Source organism: Chroicocephalus ridibundus, chromosome 1, assembly GCF_963924245.1.
Source record: "Chroicocephalus ridibundus chromosome 1, bChrRid1.1, whole genome shotgun sequence".
Lineage (NCBI taxonomy): Eukaryota > Metazoa > Chordata > Aves > Charadriiformes > Laridae > Chroicocephalus > Chroicocephalus ridibundus.
The window spans coordinates 159835411-159856579 of record NC_086284.1 but is presented as its reverse complement, the minus strand read 5'-3'; the positions used below and the strand labels follow the sequence as shown (position 1 = coordinate 159856579).

Below are 21169 nucleotides of genomic sequence, written 5' to 3'. Positions count from 1 at the left end.
GCCCGAAGGACATAGCGGGCAAGCCTTCTGCAATCTCAAGAATTGCCAGTAGTGACTAGTTAAGCCAATGCATACTGCTTTGGCAGGACTGGAGTTTAGGCAATACCACCCTTTCTTATGGAATTTGTCTTTTGGCTTTTATCCATGTATCTCTGAACCTTTGAGTGAGCTGTGCTTCATGAATGATGTGCTCTTTCATAGCAAAAAAGACTGAAAATGATTTTGTAGATGGGGAATATATCTATATTTGATGTTGTGTATTCTGTAGACTCTCAAACGTAGTATGGTTTGACGTAGCAGGACTAAATCTGTCAGTATGTAGAAGATGACTGCTAAGAACTATAAGCTATTCAATAGATCAGAAATTATTCAGTAAGGATAGTTATTGAGTGGCCATAAACACAATCTGTTTATAGATCTAGTTGTTCTTAGATTACGTATGTTTGTCACTGCAGGCAGAATCTGTTCTGTTCTGCAATACCAGACAGGAATGGAATAACAAGGATTTTCTTTTTCAATTACTTATGTGAGGGAGACAGAAATGGAAAGAACAATAAATTAATACAAAGCAAGCTATGGCCCCTGCAGAAAGCCAAATTAAGTCAGCGAGAAGATTTTCACTGACTCTGGGTTTACGATGTATTCTTTTGAAATAACAAATGAAAATACCCCCCAGAGAGATCTTACTCATCCTCTGTAGAGACTGTTCAGCAAGCAGTTAACTCCTACCTTAAAGTTAGTTGGATCCAAAAGAAATAGCCCATATTCTTGGGCTGAGAAAGTATGACTGTACTTACCTTTCTCACACCGAGGTCCGTATTTGCCAGGGTCTGAGCAGAACTGACAGCGTGAACCTTGAAATGCCTCAGCACAAACGCAGGTCCCATTTCCATCCAGGCCGTCCATGCACTGTGATATGGAAGAGAGGTGATTTCTATGTATAAATTGAAATAAATCTTTTTTTATATTTTTTTTTATTTTTTTTTAGTATGTGGTGGGTTGGAAGGGACCTTTAAAGGCCACCTAGTCCAACCCCCCTGCAGTAAGCAGGGACATCTTTAACTAGATCAGGTTGCTCAGAGCCTCATCAAGCCTGGCCTTGAATGTCTCCAGCGATGGGGCCTCCACCACCTCTCTGGGCAACGCAGAGAAGAGACTATATGCCTGTCCGTATTATGTGATAGACTACCAGGAAGAACTTCAGCTTTGATGAAAAAGGTGTTTCAAAGCAAAAGCTTTTCTTGTGCTTGTACTTTGCTGCTGCGTATTCTACCTTCCTTTGCAATTTTAAATTGAGAATAGTGATCTGGGTGGTTATCCTGTACTGTGCAAAGTAAAAGTATCAGAGTGGGTCACCCAGTTCCAGCCTTGCCTGTGTGCTCTGTGTTGGAACTACAGAAACCTGCGGTTTGGACATCTGAGACGAGACCGATTCATTTTTTCCCTCCTCCGTACAACTGAACCTGAATTTCACAGCCATCACTGGACATAAATGGAGGGTGCAGCTCCCGTGGAGCCTAACGTTCCTGTCATGTAGAAGTGCTTTAGGGACTTTTGGGACACAGCCTGTCCTTTCCCCCGTGGGAGTGCAGGGTGCTGCCAGATGCTCTGCTTACCTGCCCGTTTCCTGAGCAGGGTTTGGAGAAACCTCCTGGACACGGACTGCAGTCAGGGCCAAAGAAGCCTTTGCAACACTTTGGTTCCTGTGAAATAAAGCAAGTATCGTATTTTCTGGTGCCTTAGTGGGGAGGCGGTGCACAAAAGACAGCTCTCTGTTGTGTTTTGGCCCTCTGGCAAGGGCCTGTAGAGGTATCTGGCTCTTAAAAAGTTTATGTTGAACCAGAATGACTTCTGCAATGGTTGTGTCAAAACCAGGAGGGGTGTTGGCAGCCGAAGAGGAGGATGCACAGACTACCAGATCCTTCCCTTGCTCTTATCAGACTCATTGGCGTTAGAAATCCCTGCCCTGTCACCGGTTACAAAGGTGCCCGTGTGTATCTGCTGGTGTTGTGCGCGCTCTCGTATTTGGCAGTGGGAGCGCAGTGCAGTTCAGAGGCAGGCGGTCTCCTTGGCATGTGAGATCAGGAACTCGAAGATATGTTTTACCTTGGGGAGACACTGTGAAAGCTAGACACGCTGCTTTGATCTTCCCCCTTCCCCTCTGCACCAGTGTGGGATTTAGCCACTACACAGCCCTAAATGTTTTTCTCTGCTGCGTCTTTTGTTTTATTCATGAATTGGCTGCTTGATCCGTTTATTTATCAAGAGCACAGAAAGTGTTTTAGAAAAAAACCTCATTTACATGTGTGATTCAAGGGAAATGGGAATTAGCAGAAGTCTCTCAAAGCCTATAGATTTGTGGAGTTCTCTGCTTGTTTACTTAATGGTGTTCATAAAATGCAGAAGCCTATTTAGCAGCCAGAAAGTTGTAAGTACTTGTCAGGGGCTGATGACTCCTGCGAGGACTAGACTTGCCACGCAGAGCAAGTGGAGCAACGTTCTCAGAAGTGTTTCCCGTTTGTTGTTACCCAATACTGTGTGAGGTCCTGGGACTGGAGGGCTGGGACCAAGGGGGGACCAAGCTGTCCTGTTCTTTGTGGGTGAAGGTGGGCAAAGACAGCATTTGGGCTTGGAGTCTTATGTGAAAACTCCCGAGTTTTCCTCCTCACACTCAGAGTATGAGACCGTTGTTGTTGATAATGTACAGCAGTTAAAAACCTCACTGGAATTTGCCTGGTATTTTGCTCTAAGGTTTACCGTAGCTCCTCTCAGCGCCCTGTAGAAGGGTATGGAAACTACACGGACATCTCCAAACACACGCCAACTCCAAAAGGAAAGTTCACAATGCAAAAGACAACATTTTGGAAAACTTTTATGCCCGTTTCCCCTTAAGAAACTGTAACTCTGTACCTTTATCGTTACATTGCAGGATCTAGTACAGCCGGTTTTCTGAAAGGTTGGGCCCTCAATAATGCATCTCCGTTTTGAGAAAGGCTGGAACATGCACAAACTGGAAGCGTTAGCAATGTACGGTTCTGTGAAACAGTCTTAATATTGCAACAATTTAACTGGGGAACAGAAAGCACCTTTTTATAGTGTTGCATTAAAAAAATCTATTAAATTATGTATTTTTTCATAATATGAACTTTCTTTTCATTATAACTGAGTAATGGCATATAGGTTATTACTGAATAAGATGGGGAATAAAATTCCTGTGGTAGCTAGACTTGAGTTTTGTATGTGGAGAAACAAGCAGCCAGATTTGCATCTCTTAGATGCAAAGCAGATGGAAGATTTTTCAATCCTTTCTGAAGCTACTTCTGCAGACAGTTACTTCTGGGAGGATGCTTAATCAAAAGGAAATTTTGAACAGATGTGAGGTCTATTTTAAATGTATCCCTCCTGTTTTTTGTTTACTAACTCTCAAAGCATAATTGTAGCAATTCTTATTCTCATCTTCCTCTTCTGCTGAAGCCTATCCTAAATAGATCTTACTTTACCTGAGAAAAGAGTCAGAGCTTCTATGAAGTCTATGAGGGATCTTGCAACAGCAAACATAATAATGCTGAAATTACTTAACGCTTCAGTCATTGCCAAAAAGAGACTGAAGTACTGTCTGTATTTGTATTTTTATGCAGTCTCCTCTATTCATATCTGTTTCTTTTGCTCACTATATCAGGAAAGCAGTAAACAACGTATGGGGACCCCTTCTCCCCATGCGTTTTGTACAACTGAGGAACCTGTCGGGCAATGTCACTTACGATGGGGTTTGAATCCTGAGGACAGGGAGCCAATGCATGCGATGAACAACTTGCACAGACACCCTAGATGGAAACAATAAAGGGCAGTTATTTGAAAAGGCATTATACAAACTACTGAGATGCATACTTATGGCTGATATACCCTGTAAATTTTAAGTTGCGTCTGTTCAATGACTTTTAACTGTCACAACATGGGTCTGGAACCCAACAGCAGCACCAGGGCTATATCCGCTGGCTCTGACTTTTTTGCTGAATGGTTGTTCATTTCCAACTTCCTCTTTTTGTCTTCATTTGTCCTTTCCCTACTCCCCTCTTTTAAAGAACTGGCAGCTTCCTAAAGAGAAGATAAGCATGGACACAAATGCACTGGCATCGTTTGCTCAACCCGGTATAATATATTAGCTAAAGTTGTTCGAGGGTCTGGTGCAGTCCGTACACTTAACTTCTATGAGAATTTTTTTATTTCTTCCTAGGAAGACCACAAATTAGTTGAGTCTTGTATATAGACAGTGTGAATAGAAATTTGTCTTGTGTATAGGTGGTGGAGAGAAAAATATTCTTTGCTTCCACAACATCGATCCTGTACTCCGCCATGGTCACGCTGTGTATAGCTATTTTATGTCTTCACCTTTCGGTTGCCTCTCCCCGCTAGCTAATTTATCACCATGTGGTGGTGACAGAGACTGCCGCTTACAGCACTGAGGAGATACGAACTCCAGTGGCAGTTTTAAAAGTGGGTACCCTGACAGGCTCACCAAGCAGTAACTTCAGAGAGGCTGAGCCTTTCGGCGTGTGGATATGGAGTTTGTCAAAGCTGTGTTGCTCACGACTGCTAATGTCTCGTGTTTCAACCAAGTTAGAATAAATCCTAGAGCTGGCATCGGGTGTGTTACTTCACCGTGTTTCATAATCAGTGGACAAGTGACCATGAACTTGAATTATGGCATTTTTCCACATAGATTTATCACTGGAGCTGCGAGGAAAGAATCAGGTACTGGTTTGGATTTAGTAGTCTCTCATGTTGTTCAGCACTTAAAGGATCAGACTAACAAAAGCATTTGTGCATCAAACAGTTGAGGTATCAATGCCACTACTATGTCTCAAAGGTCTGTGGGTCAGATGTATTTTGGCAAACACATTTGGGCGTTATAGAAGCTCTTTGATAAGCTGTGTAGTCATGACTGAAGTTGACTTTGGCTTTTAGCTTTTTTTGCATTTCTGAAAATTCCTGCAAGTGCCTCTTCGCTCCTTTAGAACTTAAAAATCTGGCTGATTGCTGTGGAAAGTGTTTGCTGCTGTTGGCGTTGTCTCCCTGCTGCTCAGTGCCACTCCGCGTCACCTGTTTGCTCCCTTTCTCCACCTGGGATGGTCTCAGCCTTCGACATGTACCCGTTCCCTCCTTTTCCTGAGGATGGGAGTCCTGTCTCTCCCCTCTGCCACACTGCAGAGAGGAGACAGGGAAATGTGTCTGCACTTCCACGCAAGGTCCAACCTGCCTATTTTCAGCAGTAGATAAAAGATACTGTCTTGGCACCAAAGTGTCTGGAGCATAGACGTGTGTTCCCTTCTACCAAGTCTGCTGTGAGAGTCATGACCTCTGGGAGGAGGCTGAGCAAGATATTGAGTCCTGCGGTTATTAGCAACATTCGGGTACAGTTACGTGGCTAGGTATGCGTTAACGTAATGTTTTCATCTTCAGGGATGTACACTTCTTGTTGGTGTGTACAGCTGCCAGTTCCTACAAGGTTTGTCACTTTTCACTGGTACCACAAGTAGTATTTACAAGGTGGCATTGCTCCCGTTTTCCGAGGGTGATGAAGATGCACGATGGCAGGTAAGAAAAGCAAAGCCACCGCTCCCTCTGGTATTCTCCTTGCTAGCAGTGCTCTGCTTTAAAGCCTGGGATATTAAACTATATTTCAAACTATGCATGAAGCTTTCAAAGCTGACAAAAGTTCCTAACTTCAGTTTGGGGAATAATTTTTGTGACAGATGCCATTTGTTTTGTCTTTAATTTTTCATAGTGTTGCTTTAGGATTGATTGATGTCAGACATAGTTTGTAGGTAGGTTTCTGGTAGGGAATTCAAATTACTGGAGTGTAATTTGAATTTGTAAGGTGTTGATTGCTTTTTTGTATTGGAGATTGCGGCTCGGCGCTCTGCCTGGTTTACGCTCAGATTGCACGTACGGCACTTTGTAGTTACTGCCAGAGGTAATAGTTCTTTATTGCCAGCTCTTGTGTTTTCTTCGTTAAATTTTGATGCTGTCCAGCTCTTCTGGGAACCTCTTTCAAGGCTATGGTTCTGGACTGTTGTAAATTAAGACAGTAAATGTTTTGCATTGCTGTACCAGAACAGTTACTGGCCCAGATACGTGCTTGAACATGGTCCAGTCATTGGAGCCCCGCTTACCGCAAACTAAAAGCTCAGTCTGATACTCAGTCGTCTTACCAGAAATAGTATCTGAACGTTACCTAGTGTAAAGGCCTGTACTGTGTTACCAAACTGAACAAGGTATGTCAGAATCCATCCTTTGAAATATGAAACAGTTTTGTAATTCTTAATTTGAAGAAAACCGGAAGAAAGCGGGGCTAGGGGAAATTGTGGCTTCTGAAAATAACATATTTCTAATATATTAATATAAAATTAATTATTATGTTAATATTTTAACTCGCTGGCTCCTTTCCCTGCGTGTTTAGTAGAAATGAAAATACTGATACAAAATAGCTTCCCTGCGAACTTGACACTACTTACCATGTACTTGTATGCACAGGTGGGATTCAGGAACTGGAGGAAAAAGTTTGACCAGAGAGACAAGATATTTAAAAGGGCTACTGCAAGAACTAGATGAGTTGAAGTGGTACAGGAGGTGCTCATGTGAGTTCCCTATTTATGGATTATTTATATTTGTTCAGCACTGCTAGCCAGGTAGCTGTGTGTCATTGATACGTTAATTTCCCCAAATACCCCCCTTTTATGGACAATATGAGATAAAGCAGTAAAGAGGAAGATGGAGCATGTTATATGGAGCAGTGTAGAGCTATTCACTTGTCGTGATTCTCTTACCATTGTGACTTGACTTCTTGTCTCGTCGCACCGATGTGGTAGAATTGGAACAATTGTGGGTGGGATAAGGACTCCTGCAAGAGTATAAATGCGACCGTTTTTTGCAACAATATCTGTTTCTTCCATTTCTTCTCCACTCACCAAGACTTGTCCCTGTGAAACAATAAATTAATATTATTAATAAATTTTTCATAGCTTCTCAATTTCTGGTAACTTAATTCTAAGAATTTCTAGTCATACATCTTTTTAATTGGCTATCTATTTTTTATTACACTTATTTTATGCAAGAAGCAGGTGTATGTTGCGCATTTCCTTGAATACTGGTCTACAAAAGCGGTATCTAAAGTTTTCCTCTTAATCTGCACTGTTAGCCAGTGGAACTGGTGATTAAAAGACTGGACAAAATGAGAAGACTACTGATGACTTCAGGCACTGATTTCAGTGGACATAAGCGTAATTTGTTCCCCTTTCTGACAAAGCAGGGGTAAAATGAGAGAGAATCTGGGATCTATCCAAATTCACAGGAGGAAAAAAAAAAAAGTATTCTTTTCTGCATTTATTCATGCAACTCATGTCTTTACAAGAATTTTCATAGGTGAATCTCTTCTCCAGAACGCTCATATTTGGCTAAAATATGCAAAGAACAGAAGGGAGTTAATGTAACAGATAAATTTGGTTTTACAAAAGTACTGACAAATTAACCCCTTTAAAAACGTGTTCATTATGTTCATCAGGGTCAGAGAGTATAATATTAACAAGAATAAAAGAATATCTATGTGTGCACTGAGAAGTGTTTAAAATAATCCAAATACATAACAAAATGATTTAAATTATTTTAAATAGATTTATTTTTTTTTTAAACTAGGCAGAGCATAAATGAGGATCATTCCTGGACTGGGTTTAATCATAAGAAAAAAGAAACTGCAGGCTGTCCTTACATGCCAGTCATTTGCTGTGCATCTTTTGTAATACTGATTTCTAACAGTAGGTGAGAATGGCAAGTTGAAAATTTCTGCCTCGTTATAGTAAGACATTCCTCTGCTAATGTCCCCCCTCCTCCCCTTTTTTTTTTTTTTTTTTTTTTTTTTTTTTTTTTCCCCCATTCCCCCTGCATGCAAAGAGTTGCCCAGAGCAGAGAGAGCTCTTCACAGGTGAGAGCTGCCTTTGACTTACGGTGCTGGTCCTGTTAAAGTAAATGAACTGCTTCGCCATGCTTCTGATGTGCTCTATTGAGACGAGGCTGGCAACCTCCAGCTGAAATGAATATCAATGGGTGGAAAGAAATGTAGTTTCGTTATTCTTTTCAAATCCAGATGGATTTCCCAAGAAAGACCACTTTCCTCTTTAGGGTGAGCGAGTGACCCTACCAGCTTTTCTGTAGCTACGTGGGCAGCCTCACATTGACTAACCTGCTTCTGTCATGAAGTTAGAGTGATTAAATTTTGACTGAGCTTGCTGATTGCTACATGTGAAGAGCTTGTTGCCCAAAAGGATGCTAATTTTTTGCTTAATTATAGCAAACAGTCTAAGTAAAGTTATCACCTCTCCCTAAAAATAGCTCTGTTTGCACCCTTAGACCACTGTGGAAACGGTGGTGCCGATATCCCTCCCATGCAGGGACATGAGGATCTTGTGCTTCTGCTCGCTGTGATCCTGCTCTGTGCTGGGAATGACCTCTGCCTTGGATGCTGTGAGCGGGGCCTTTTACTAAGGATAGAAACACATCCTTCCTTCCCCCCAGCAGGGGTTGGGGTGGGGATGAGCCTCAGTCTCCTCTACCCTTAGTTGCTGGTGGTGTTGCTTGGGTTCTGCTCTTTGTTTCCAGTAGAAAAAGGAGGGGAAAAACAGGGGGCTTGCTTAGAGGATGGCAAAACCACCTTTCCCTGATAAACAGGAGACTAATCTTAGCAGAATAGGCTCAGAGAGTGCTTGATTTTGATAACAACAATACTTTTCCTGTTGCTCATTCCTGCAGCTCTGCCAAGCTGACAATATACCCTGACAATGGTTCTTGCTCCACAGCGGGCTAAGGTAGCAGGTCTGAACTTCAGGATGACTGTATATATATATATATACACACATATATATGTGTGTGTGTGCGTATATATATTTCTTTTTCCCACTTGGGCTAAGTATCCAGCACCAAAAGGTATATTTTAGAGTGGAAATAGTTACCTGCATGTAACACACTAGTGTGACACAAGACAGTTTTAATTTGTCACGATTCAAGGACTATCCCATACCTCCTTGCAGGGCTTTATTTTGGTTAGTGACACTGAGGTGAAAGGTTTGTGTTCTCTGTGCTCTTCTTTATGTGCAGAGGCGCAGCTGTCCTTTGCAGCCTTGCTGTGCAGCACTGAGTGGAGCCTGATCTTGGGAAATCTCTGCCTTCTGAGTGACAAAGGGTTTGAAAACGCCCTCGCGCCCCTGGGTCAGTAAAGCAGCCATGCTTACCTCAGTGTTGGGGATGATGTGATATCGGACCAGCTCCAGCAGCTTCCATGAACCCTGCCCAAGTGGAAAAGAGGCCATTTTAGCCCAAAATGAGTCACACGAACCCAACCTGGCCTGTGAGAGGACATGGGGATGAGAAAGGCATCGCTGGTTGCTGCACCAGAAACCTCTGGGTCAGTGATGGTGCTCAGCTCGTGGCACGCAACCTGCCCTGTGGTGTCTGCTCCCTCTGTCTGTCCCTGCCAAGGGTGACACCTCCCAGCAGAGGCTTCGGGGCTTTGCCATGTGGCTGTCTGGGCTGTGCTGGCGGGGCAAGAGCAGAGGGGTGAGGACCTGGTGTGGGGGATTGGTGCTGCTTCATAGGATGGGAGATCCCAAATCCCGTTCCTCTCTAGGTGTTACATTGATCTCTAATTGTTAGAGATGGCTTAAACCTTGATCACAGGAGCTTAGTTTAGATCAACATAGGAAAAGGATATCTGTATACATCTACTATATATCTATATATGTATCTACTATCTAAGAAAGATTTGCATTATAGAAAGACTTTACCTCTGTGGAAAGCAGGTAATCCAGAGCCTCAGCTTTCACATTACTCAGAGCCTCATTACTTGGAACAAAGACTGTGTAAGGTCTGCTGTCCTGCTGTAAATCCATTCCCAGGCCAGTTTTCTGTTTTGATTTAAAAAGAAAAGTGAAATTGCATATTAATATTGAAGAACATGTGAAAATAGCTTTATGGAATTGCTTTTCTGGATCCTTACCTCTATCAAAGATGTAAATTGGCTGTATCTTCCATTATCTTGAAGTACTGACATTATCGTTTCCTAAAATGAGATGAAAGTAAGATTTATTTCAGTTGGGAACATAGAATAAATGTCAATTCTTATAAGACACTTTTTGAATTACTGTGCAAGTCTCAGTTATTACAGATTGAGTGCATTTGGGTTTTCTTATTTTTTGGGTGGCTGGTGGTGTCTGGAAATGGCTGAGACGGTAGCACTCTTGTCCTGGTGGCATACTGGTGCATAGTTAGAATTCGTCATTGTCCTGAAATACTGCGTAGTCACAGAAAACACAAACTGTGTATGTATGGGGAAAGTGTTACTATCTCCTCATTCCCAATGCAAAAGGGTAAAGAAATAAAATATTTGCCAAACACTATATAAATAAGTGAATTCTCAAGGAAGTACGCTAAGCAGGGCACCCCAGCCCCCCCAAATCATCAGTTTTTATAATATTAGCCTTTTGGGGGGAGGGATCTCTGCTTTGAATAAAAGTCTTGCCTGATATCTGTCCAGATGTCCCTGCTTTTAGTAAGCTGTTCTGGAATTCAGTGAGATACACTGATCATGACTGCCAATTTCCTAAGGAAACCACTCAAATGCAGTGAGTACAACCTGATCCTCCGCAGACCAGCTTGGCAGCAGAAGAAATGTCTGTGTGCTGTGGAAACTGTGTCATTACCTTTCACTTCGAATGTTGCTTCTCTGAGTTGACGCACAATGGCTGGGTAGAGTTTGTCTACCTGCTGTCAGGCATCCTCCTTTGCATTCAATTAATGTGAAACTATTTTAAAGTTTGCCATTGCATGTATATAGCATACAGCTCACCTCTTTGCTGCTTTTAAATGATGGCTCCATGTTGTCCAAGGCTTTGTCAATAATGTGCAAAATCCCATTGGAAGCAATAATATTTCCCTGCAAAAGTTTTCCTTTTCGTTTTCCTCCTTGGATTCTGACTCTTAATTGATTATCCTGAAAGAAGCCAGGCAATGGATAGTGAGCTCTCTATTATGGGATGAGAACAGAGAGACCATGAGTGTCGAATAAAGTCTAACACCCCCTTCCATTGCCAACACCTGGGCCATTTAAATCTGGGGAGGCTAAAGGGTACTTCCAGTGCTTATCAAGGAAATGGAAAAAATTCCTTTGACTTTGGATCAGGACCATGTTATTTTGTTCCAGGACAGCAAAGTTCAGAAGAGAAGTGGGGACAGGCCCTGTGGGGAGAGCAACGTACCTAAAATGCTCTGATGACTGCTAGTAATAAAAGTCTGCCAGGAAATGATTTAGATCGTGATTGTACTGAAAGGGTCAACTCCTGTAATCTTAAGGGACTACAACCCATTTCCTTATATTATATGTATATTTAAAACAACAAAATGTTGCTGATTCTGCACTGTACTGAAGCCTGCAGGAAACTAACAGGCTCAGACAGCAATGATTTTTTCCTGTTACAGATGGAGTGCGTACTGGTTAGAGAAATAAAATAGATCTCTCTTCTCAGATGCCACTGATTTACTAAAAAACATGAGAAGTACTTGATTTCAGCCTTCAAATAGACTCAAGTCATTAGCAGACATTTAATGGACCAAGAGCAATAATTCTATATTATAAAATCTAGTATATCAGCTGTATAGAACAATTCTTTTAAACCGTGGGATCAGGCTGCCCTGATGTTTTCTGACATCGAATAAGCTGGGCTAGCGATGAACTTTACTCGATGTTTTTCATGATAAATCACCACGTGCATTTTATTTATGTTGAAGACTTTTATGTGCTGCATCATTCCAAGGATGCTGATGCTCAGTGGGAGGTGGGATCTGCAGTGCAGTCGGTGCTTGCTTTGTGTGAGGAGTAGGCACAGGTTTCCAGCATATGCTCTGGGTTTTTCTCTTCCCACAGCTCCTCTTACTTCACCTAGGCTCTTTTAATAACCCCCCCAGCTCTGCTGGTCATACCTGCAGATTTAAGATGACTTAATTTTAGCAAACATTTTTAGAGCAGTCTGTGTTAGACTGCTATGTCACTCAGCGGTGATGCATCTCTAAAGGCTATATTTGTTTTCTCTGATTTTAGTGGGAACTTTGATGCTGACGGGGTTTCAAGTTTGACTTGAACTCCTTGTAATGCATAGCCACAGCTGTGTTTTTTTCATAATCCAGCAGCTATCTGCAACCTGACGTCTCGCTGCAGAAAGACCTGTCATGCTCCTTGTTGAGTGAACAGAGAGTAGCATTCTTGTTGAAGTAGGCTGGAAGGCCACTTACCTTTTCTCCTTTTGACATCTCTCCTGACTTGCCAGTCAACGTATAGATTATGTTAGTATTATTCAAGCTACTGGTATTCAGTTGACCAGCAATTACATGGAGTTTCACGAAGTACTGTGCTTTCTGTTTATTATTCAGGAGATCCTTTACCTAGAAGAGCAGAACAGAGATTTGTTTCAATACAGGCTCCATCTAAAAAATCAAAAATCTCATAGTGAATGCTTATTTCCCTCCAGCTGTTACGTTCTGAAATATTATGTTTTCTTCTGAAGTGAGGTTAGGGGGTCTGAACTGGGTGGAGGCCTCTCTTGGTTTCAGTTCAGGTCAGATCGCACCCTTATGACCCTGCGTGAGCAGTCAGTGCCTCCAGAGTTCTCCTGACTTCAGTGGAAGGCAATGGATGCTCACCATTTGCATATAAGGCCACTTTTTTTAAAAAAAAAACACCATAATTTTTTATCACCTGGGCATAAAGTGACTTGCAGGCCCCCTGCCGGAAACGCCAATCTTAGTTCAGCCCCTGTCTCAACTAACTGAAAAACCCTTGAGGATATGAATGTAAGGCAATGCAAGACTTACTTGAAGCATGACTGTGTTCTACCCTGATTTGCCAAGTTATTTGCTTTTCTTTCAAGTAGGAAAAAGATAATCTCTGGCCCCTACATTTAAATGTATCCAGAAGTGTACCAGAGAAAAAAGTTCTTCTGAATCTGTTGAATCAAACCACTTTTAATACAGATGAGATTTCTGAAGGAGCTAAATCCCGCCCCCCCCCCAGTTTAAAACCCTCTCTGTTGTTTACTTACATTTGTACCTTTGAGCCCCCTGTTTGTTGGTACGAGCACAGTAAATGGTCCCAGAGTACTCAGTGGCCATTCATAGACGTTTTCTTATAGGGACAGAGGGAAAAAACAAAAAAAAACAAACAAACAAACAAAAAAAGTTTAAATGTGTATTGGAAAGCTCATTGAAGGAAGGGACTGTGTAATCTGTGCCAGGTATGTAAGGGCAGAATAAGAAAGAACGTTACCTGTGATTATTAAAAGTTAATTTAAGATTCTAAAATTCAAATTGTTGAAAGATGAGAGGCAAACGGGGCGTAAAATTCCTGGTGCTGCTGCATATTTGACACAGGATTAGGCAAACCAGAATGCTTCTGGCACCCTGGGTTCTGTGGCACGCAGACCACGGTGATGGACGTGAAAACAGCATTTCTTTGCAGATGTGTCTTTACAGGAAGATGGCGTCCTGCGTCAAATCAATTTAATCTTCATGGGGTGGGGGATATGCTGCTGATAACCCGCTGGTAGTGCAAATATCAGCAAACACATAGCTGGTAATAAAAGCTGATGCGCTGAAAGTTAATTAAAGTGCATTTGCTACCCAGATGGTATTTACGTTTCCAAGACAGCAGTATGAGACCACTGATTATGTAGTTGAAGGCATTAAATATTTCTAATATTCAGATGTTTTTCCAGAGGTTTAAAATCACAACTAAAACCATCTTTACAGTTTTTACAGGTATACTGTACCATAGAATATTCCTCAAAATTAATATGCTTAAATATGTAAAATTAATTTTACAAAACAATGTGGACTATTCTGCTGTATATTCTTAGTTTTTGAAAGACATTAATATGGAGTAAATTTATTGTAAAATAATTTTTGCAGTTAATGTGCCTTTGTAGTTTCTGGCTAATAAATCAAATGGCACACTTATGTCCAAAACTTAACCAAAGAACATAAAATCTGGGTTGTTGTTAACAAATGTTGGCGCCCAGCATGTAAGGCACTTTTCAGACACGTAAGGAGAAACACGCAGAGAAACTGAACTCTCAGTGCTGAGGCACATTCTTCAGTGCTGAATGTGAAGGTCACCGTCAGACTTTGTTCTTGGCCAGTTACGGGGAATTCTTATTCTGTTCTGGTCAGGAATTCAGGATCTTTATTTTAATTGCTGGGCTCAGTGGAAAGAACCGGAGGAAATTTTTCGTATTCACAAATTTAACTCAAAGATCCAACTTGATTCTAGCAGTGTTTGTTCATAGCTCAAATTTGTGGCCATGCAACAGAAGATGATGAAGACAGTTGTGCTGTTCTGTTCACATGGCGACTGTAATAGCTGTGAAAGACTAGAAGCTGTGAGCCCTGAGAGGGGCTCTGTCTCACCTCCGCAGACGGTTTGGAGATGTGGAGACACCCTAGCTATGGCTGAAGTGTTCTGGTGGGTGGTCCTGAGGGTGATGGAGACCATGGATGGGATAAATCTCTTTGCCTCTCTCCTCTTTCCTGGTGAAAGCAATGCCACTGCTGATGGCTGGGGACCAGGGAAGAGAGACCCAGCTGAGAATCCTGGTGTTTTTTGGTGACTTATGTGTGTCAGTCTAGATCAAATCTCAATTATCCAAATCAATGGGGACAGAGAATGAGAAGAAGTGGGATGATCCCACTCATTCCACTCTGGGGCAAACCCCCCACTGGTGACATCAAAAGCTGTGTGAGGGGTTGTGGGAATGTGTTTAGCACTTCTGCTTGGAAATTCTTGCAGATTGCACGGCATGCTGAGCAAAGGCAGCTTCAGGTGGATGGAGGGAGCCTGTGGGGAGTAATGTGCATGCCGTGGCATGCTGTTAGTGGCACCTTCCTGCAGCGGGGAGCCCTGGGGGAAGACAGGGAGATCAACCCACCCAGCAGGAGCTGACTCTGCTTGTGTGTGGTCACTTACCCATGAGCGATAAGGCAGATGTCAGCTTGCCTTGCCACCGTCCTCCCACTTCTGCATTCAGGTCTCGGAGGCGCTCCATGATGTTTCCGTAGCACACAAAGCCGTTCCCCACGGACCCCCCCTGGCATGAACACCTGTGAAGGGATTGTCATTTTAGCTGTGCGCTGGTGCCCTGTGGTGTCATGGAGGATCTGTGCCAGATGTTTAACTATTGCTTCTCTGAAGACATTTTCAGGAAGCACCAAGGCATTTTAGTTTAATCTTTGCTTCCGCATGCTGTGAAATATGTCAGCATGTATGGCAGGCTGGTGGCTGCTTGCCTGACGTGATGCCTTTCTGTCAGCTGGGCCAGGAGGCAGTGGTGTCTGTCTTGCAGGACCTCTTTGAACGGGGGCTACGGCGACGCCCCTGGCTACGGTGCGGCCTCTGGTCCCCAAATGTTGTGGTTGCTGGAGCTCAGAAAGCCACTGAGGCTGCCTGCCTGTGGGCAAGGAGAGGCTACGGCATAAATCATAGAATCATCTAGGTTGGAAGAGACCTTTGAGAACATCAAGTTACGTATGAAGCTATACTTGCAATAGCTGTATGGGACTGGTAGAAAAAGGCAGGCAGGGGTTTCAGTCCTTTCAACAAAGCAAAGCGGTTGGTTGTTACCCTGCCCTTTAAGTAATGCAACCATTTTGGGCAATGATACTGCTGCTTTAATATTAATCTTTTTTTTTCTGAAGCTGCTGAAGCATGAAATCTCATGCTTTTTCAAATGTATGCTTCTGCTGTCTCTGCACTGGAAATAGCATCTCATCTTTAACACCCCAGCTGTCCCCTGGGGACTGCAGCCTGTGAGAGGTGTCAGTGATGTGCGGTTGACCCAGTCCTACATACGTCTGAAGCAGGCTTAGGCTCTGGTGCCCATGAGAGTGACAGGCAATGCCTCGAGGTGGGCTCAATGTCCTCACTGCCTTGGGATGGGCTACAATTGAAGTAGCGTGTTGCAGCCAAGGCAAAAATCTAAAGGAAATTTATGGAAGAACGACCCCAAGTGTCAGTCTGACATTTTCTGTCTTAGGAGGGAGGGAAAGCACCTCATTAAAACTGAATCTTATGGATGCGCAAGACCTCAGCATTGCAAGAGAGGTGGGGAAGAAATTGTTGGTCGTCAACGTGATTGACACGTGCTTGCTATTAGATGCTGATAGGTACAAAGGGTTGTGAGTTTCGAAGAGCAACCAGGACTCGCATGTGCCTTGACCATTCACTGGGAGAGGGGGTTAGTACTTTCTAAAAAAATCTTTAAGCCTGTCTCAACGTGAGGGGCCATCGATGCCTGCTGGATTTGCCAATCTCAGCTCTTTCTGTTGCAGTCTTCAGAAAACCAGCCCCTGCTAGGCTGCTCCTGGGATACTGGCTGGTGGTGTCAGCTCAGTCATTGCTCATCTTCAGAGCTAAAATTAAAGCAGGTGCTTGTCAACACATAGCACGCACAGAAAGAAATCCTAACTATGCTTAGGAGGCTAAACAACTGTATGGTGTGTGTTGCCAAACATTGCCTTTTAATGGTGCCTTTCCTAATTAAGTCTCCAGCATGTTCAGTCTTCATATAAGCCTTATCCATAATGATTCATTTCTCTGGATATTTTTTCCTAAAGGCATCATTAGAGAAGGAACATTACTCCATGCAAGCAAAAGATGTTCTTTATATAACTAATGACCTAATCATTTGCATGTGCTGGTTGTTACAAACACACATCTGCCACTCACACCCCACAGTAGTATCAACCAATCATCTCCAAAATGATGGAGAGCCAAATCATCTCCTGTTTCCCACGTACGGTCTCTACCGTAGATGTTTCTCTGGTGATAGCAATATTTGAAAATCCCCACGGTCCCTGCAGTCTGGGGGGCTACATATAGACTCAGAGGGGTGCTGGGATTTTGGCCAAGAGCTGCAAGCTTTGACTCCTTCTGGTCCCGGGTGAAAACAGCAGTCTAAAAGCATCTTAAAATTTTATGATGTGATTCTGATGGTTAGCCCTCTTCTTTTTAAGGGGATCTTTTGGGCAGAGGGTATGACTGTGGAGCTCGGATAAAGGGTTTAGTGCTGGGAGAGAGGAGCTGCTACTCCTTGGGAGCTGACCCCTTTCTTCTGATGGGGTAAATATTGCTGTATTGATGTAGATAGCCCCCTTCACTTCTGAGCAGAGAAGAAAAAAACCTGAGGCTTCAAAGGAGCCGCGGAACAGTTTAGTACAAAAAAGAAACTACCCTTGAAATATTGCACAAATCACACCAAGGTTTCAAATTAAACCTCTCCTCTCTTTTTCAGCAAACGGTCATAAAGAAGCAGGTGGCTAAACATAGTAACTTTTTTGGCTATCATTTCCAGGGGCACAGTGAACTGCAGAAATATCTACGTAGTTTGAAATTTCTTTTCTGAAGACAATATTGCTTTTAACTGAGTGGCTGTTCGGTAACACGGTTTGGATTTGACTGCCAAAGGCAAGCATTTAGCAACTACAGATTAGCGCTTCTTGCATAGGTTGAAGGGTCGAATCCTTCCACCTGTCTGTCCCCTTCTGATGGAGTAATTGACTCTGTGTGGCCGGGCTCGGGAAGCACCAGCTGGGTGACTGACTAGATGAGCTCTGTCTTAGCTTTGCCTGGAGGATCTGGTTTGCGACTCATACTGCACGTGGCTGTGCAAGTTTTGCTTTGAATGCACTGTGTACTGGACAGGCTGGGTGCCTCTAAAGAGGAACAGCTGTACAACAAACCCCACCGCACTATTTAAACTTAGTTGTTGTTTTCATAATGCCCTGCATGGACAGTACAGGCAGGACTGAAAAAGATGGGAACTGTCACTACTTCAGCTTACCCAGGACGGGGAAGAGAATTGTATCTCTCTATAAAAGGGGAGCTCAGCTTTCTGTCTCCATTTTACCTGAAACTTGTATAATAGAGTTTTGGTTTTTGAAGCTATTAATTTCTACATAGAAGACATAGTTAGAGTAAAAATAAGAGTGAGATTAAAAAGGAAAATAATTTGAGTTTAACCATGGGAAAGCTAGCTCTGCTCAGAAACCAGAGAGGTTGTGGTCTGATACGCAGTGTAATTCTGCACTAGATGAAGCTTTGTAGCTTCTGGGCAAGAGTGAACATAATTAGTGAGCTGAAGCAATGCCATAGAAAGTGTCAGCAATCACTCTGGAAAGATATATATGGGAACAGAAAACAGAGACGACAACCTCCCGGAAAATCAAGATTATGTTCACAAACTAAATGTTTGTCTTTTCTACATCTTTGTCTGTATAAGAGACTTATTCCTGTATAATAATCTCATTCTGAAGACAGTAGAAGTGACTCTTTATGGGGGAAGCCAGCAGCGCAATTGCGTCTTTAATAAAAACAAAACCAAAAATAAAAGAAAGGAAGCGACGGAGGTTTGTGGCCTCTGTAACAGCTTTGTGTTTTAGAAGAAGTAAAAAACCCAACCAAAACAAGCCCTCCCAAATACATTTAAAATCTGGGATGCAGCCAAAATACGGTGTCTGCCACTTATCAGAAGCAATTTACTGTGCCCACATTTACCAATCAGTGTTTTTCTTTGCGCAGTTCCTATTTCATAAATGGATTTTCCTTAGCTGGAAACTATTCAGTATAGTTTTAGTTTTTTGCCAAACGGATAGGTTTAGTTTGATTTGAATCCCTCCTATCTTCTGTGGGGTTTTTTGCCATTAAAAGTCACTGAATTAACGATGTGCAAAACATTTGGATTGCTTGTTTCCCCCTCAGTCATAAATTTTTAATTTTCCCATTGTAAAATTCCCTAAACTTCCTCAGCTGTTGAAAATTGCAACAGTGAAACAGAGACAAATTAGGAAAGGTCCTGATTTATGTAATGTGGATTTTTATTTTAATTTTCAACTCCTGTTGTGCAGTACAGCAGTATACTATACTAAGTATAGTGTAAGTATATACTAAGTGCAGTTTGGCTAGTATAGTATGCTCTAGAAATGAACTAGGGGATATTCTAGATAAACTTGTTTGAAATGCACAATAGCTTACACAAAAGTGATGTCGATATTACACTGTGAGAGAATAAAAGAGATGATAAAGCAAGAACTGGCAATATGAATACTCTCCCAAGTGAACACTTTCTGTCGATATAGCTCTATATGAAAAATAATTTCTTCCCAATTTACAACTAATGGCCTGGCTTGTCTTTCCCGTTCAAACTCTCAGCTCCTGGAAACTACCATTTCAGAGCCAGCTCTTTAAACCCAGTACTAGCCATCGCTGAGCTACAGAAACATGTCATCCAAATTGTTTGGTTTAGGATAGCTTTGTTAAGTTTAGTGTTGAAACTGACTTTCCCCCTAAGATCTGTGTAGCAAATTTCTGTACTGGAAACCAAACTTTGCCAGAGGTTTTGCAGTTTCCCATGTGCTCGTCTCGAGGCTTTGAGGAGTCTGACGAAGATTGGTGTTGCTTTCCCAGCATGGGGGTCAGATTCCCTAGTGTTAGTATACTAAAAATAGCCAGGGCTCCAGTGCTGTCCCATGATAATTAATGCTGATTAATTTTTAGCATGCTGCCTGGCATGTTTCTGGCCCACGCCAAGTAGTGTTTTCCCAGGCAGTGCCCAGGCAGAGTGGAAGGGATAGCGTGTGCCAGGGACCTCTGCCAAGAGGCAGTTACTCTGTTTTGGAAGAAGAAGAGACTTTAGCTGTGAGCCAGACCATGCTGCTTGCCCTGAGGAACAGAAAAGAGGTCTTGGACTTTTTTATTTACTAGTATAGCAATGACCTCTGAGTGCTATAAAATAAAACTTAGTAGGTGTGAGCAATTGGGCTGATGAAATCAAACACGATGCTAATTAGTTGACCCTAACCCCATTAAATCTTGTAATTTGTCCTTGATAAAGAAACCATTAATGATAACTTCAGGAGGTGTTCATCCACTGGATTTGTTTTAGCAGTCTCTTTACCAGGGGGAGGAGGGAGAAGTTGGGTGAAAGCTTTAATAAGCAAAAAGACTCACGTAAACTGTCCCGGTGCAACCATTGAGCATTTAGCTTTTTTATGGCAGGTGTTGTTTGTTTCACAGATGTCCGTCATGCTGCATCCTTTCCCAGGTACAAAGTTTGTGTAATGCTCCTTGCATTCACAGTGGGACTAAATCAGAAGGTTGGGGGAGGGGAGAGAAAAATTAGACATGCACAAATTGTGGATTTCAGCATACTTTCTGGAACTAGGCTCTAAAGACAGTGAGCTTCCAAAGCCTTAGTTAATTACCAGGTGAGTTCAGATGCAAGTATAAAGCTTATCCATATTTATACAACTCAATTCTAGGTTTTATCCACTCCAGAAAACTACTGACTTTCAGGTAAATTTCCTTTAGATAAAGCCCTTTATATTTGCTTCTATGACCAGAAAACATTTAAAATCAGTGTGGGTAGATCAGATTTTTTACCTCTGTTCCCACAGCCCTCTGCCTCCCAAAATGAGTGCCAATTCATATTATTAATGAGCGAGGAGTATCAGCACTTCTATGAATGTGAACTACAGGATGACCCTGGATAACTGACTCCTTTTTCAGCTCTTCAGGGTGTCCAGCCAAAACAGGCATGGTCTTCTGAAGTCTTGCTTTCTTGGTGGCATCACACACAGAAACCTGAGCTAATTCCTGATACTGTAAATAATATGAAGCCTTTATATGGTGCCTCTCATTTTGGTAGTCCTCAAAGACCCAAATTACTTCTTTCCTAAATATATTCACTGTAGGCATTTATCTGCAGTACCTGTGTAAGGAACCTACTGGTCCCACAAGCCCCCTGTGGTCAGAGAGAAAATTTAACTGGGGGAAACTTAATTTCAGTGCCTTCATTTTTGGGAGGCAAATTGAGCCAAAATATTCTAGGAAAAAGAACACTATGGCAATTTCCATTTTCCGAGGGGAAAGCACCACATAGATACATAGAGAGGGAGGTAAAGGGACTCACCCCTGGTCACCTGCAGGGCTTATGCCAAAGCTAGGAGTAGAGCTCGGCTTCCCTGAGGCCTGTTCCTGTACCCTTGTGCCTTCTTTTTGGAAAGAAAGCATTATTCCTTCCTC

General features: G+C 42.5%; 1 protein-coding gene across 1 annotated transcript in view; it reads right to left on the bottom strand.

Annotated features, from left to right (window-relative positions):
* STAB2 (stabilin 2) overlaps positions 1-21169 on the bottom strand; it is an 88939-nt gene that overhangs the window by 51848 nt on the left and 15922 nt on the right. The window contains exons 9-22 of the mRNA XM_063320777.1: positions 20096-20229; positions 15059-15192; positions 13140-13222; positions 12334-12483; positions 10895-11038; positions 10046-10108; positions 9834-9953; positions 9282-9335; positions 8001-8081; positions 6828-6980; positions 3762-3824; positions 2911-2994; positions 1617-1703; positions 798-909 (exon numbers count right to left, since the gene is read on the bottom strand). Coding sequence (XP_063176847.1) covers positions 798-909; positions 1617-1703; positions 2911-2994; positions 3762-3824; positions 6828-6980; positions 8001-8081; positions 9282-9335; positions 9834-9953; positions 10046-10108; positions 10895-11038; positions 12334-12483; positions 13140-13222; positions 15059-15192; positions 20096-20229 — 1462 coding nt within the window. The remainder of the gene's footprint in view (positions 1-797; positions 910-1616; positions 1704-2910; positions 2995-3761; positions 3825-6827; positions 6981-8000; positions 8082-9281; positions 9336-9833; positions 9954-10045; positions 10109-10894; positions 11039-12333; positions 12484-13139; positions 13223-15058; positions 15193-20095; positions 20230-21169) is intronic.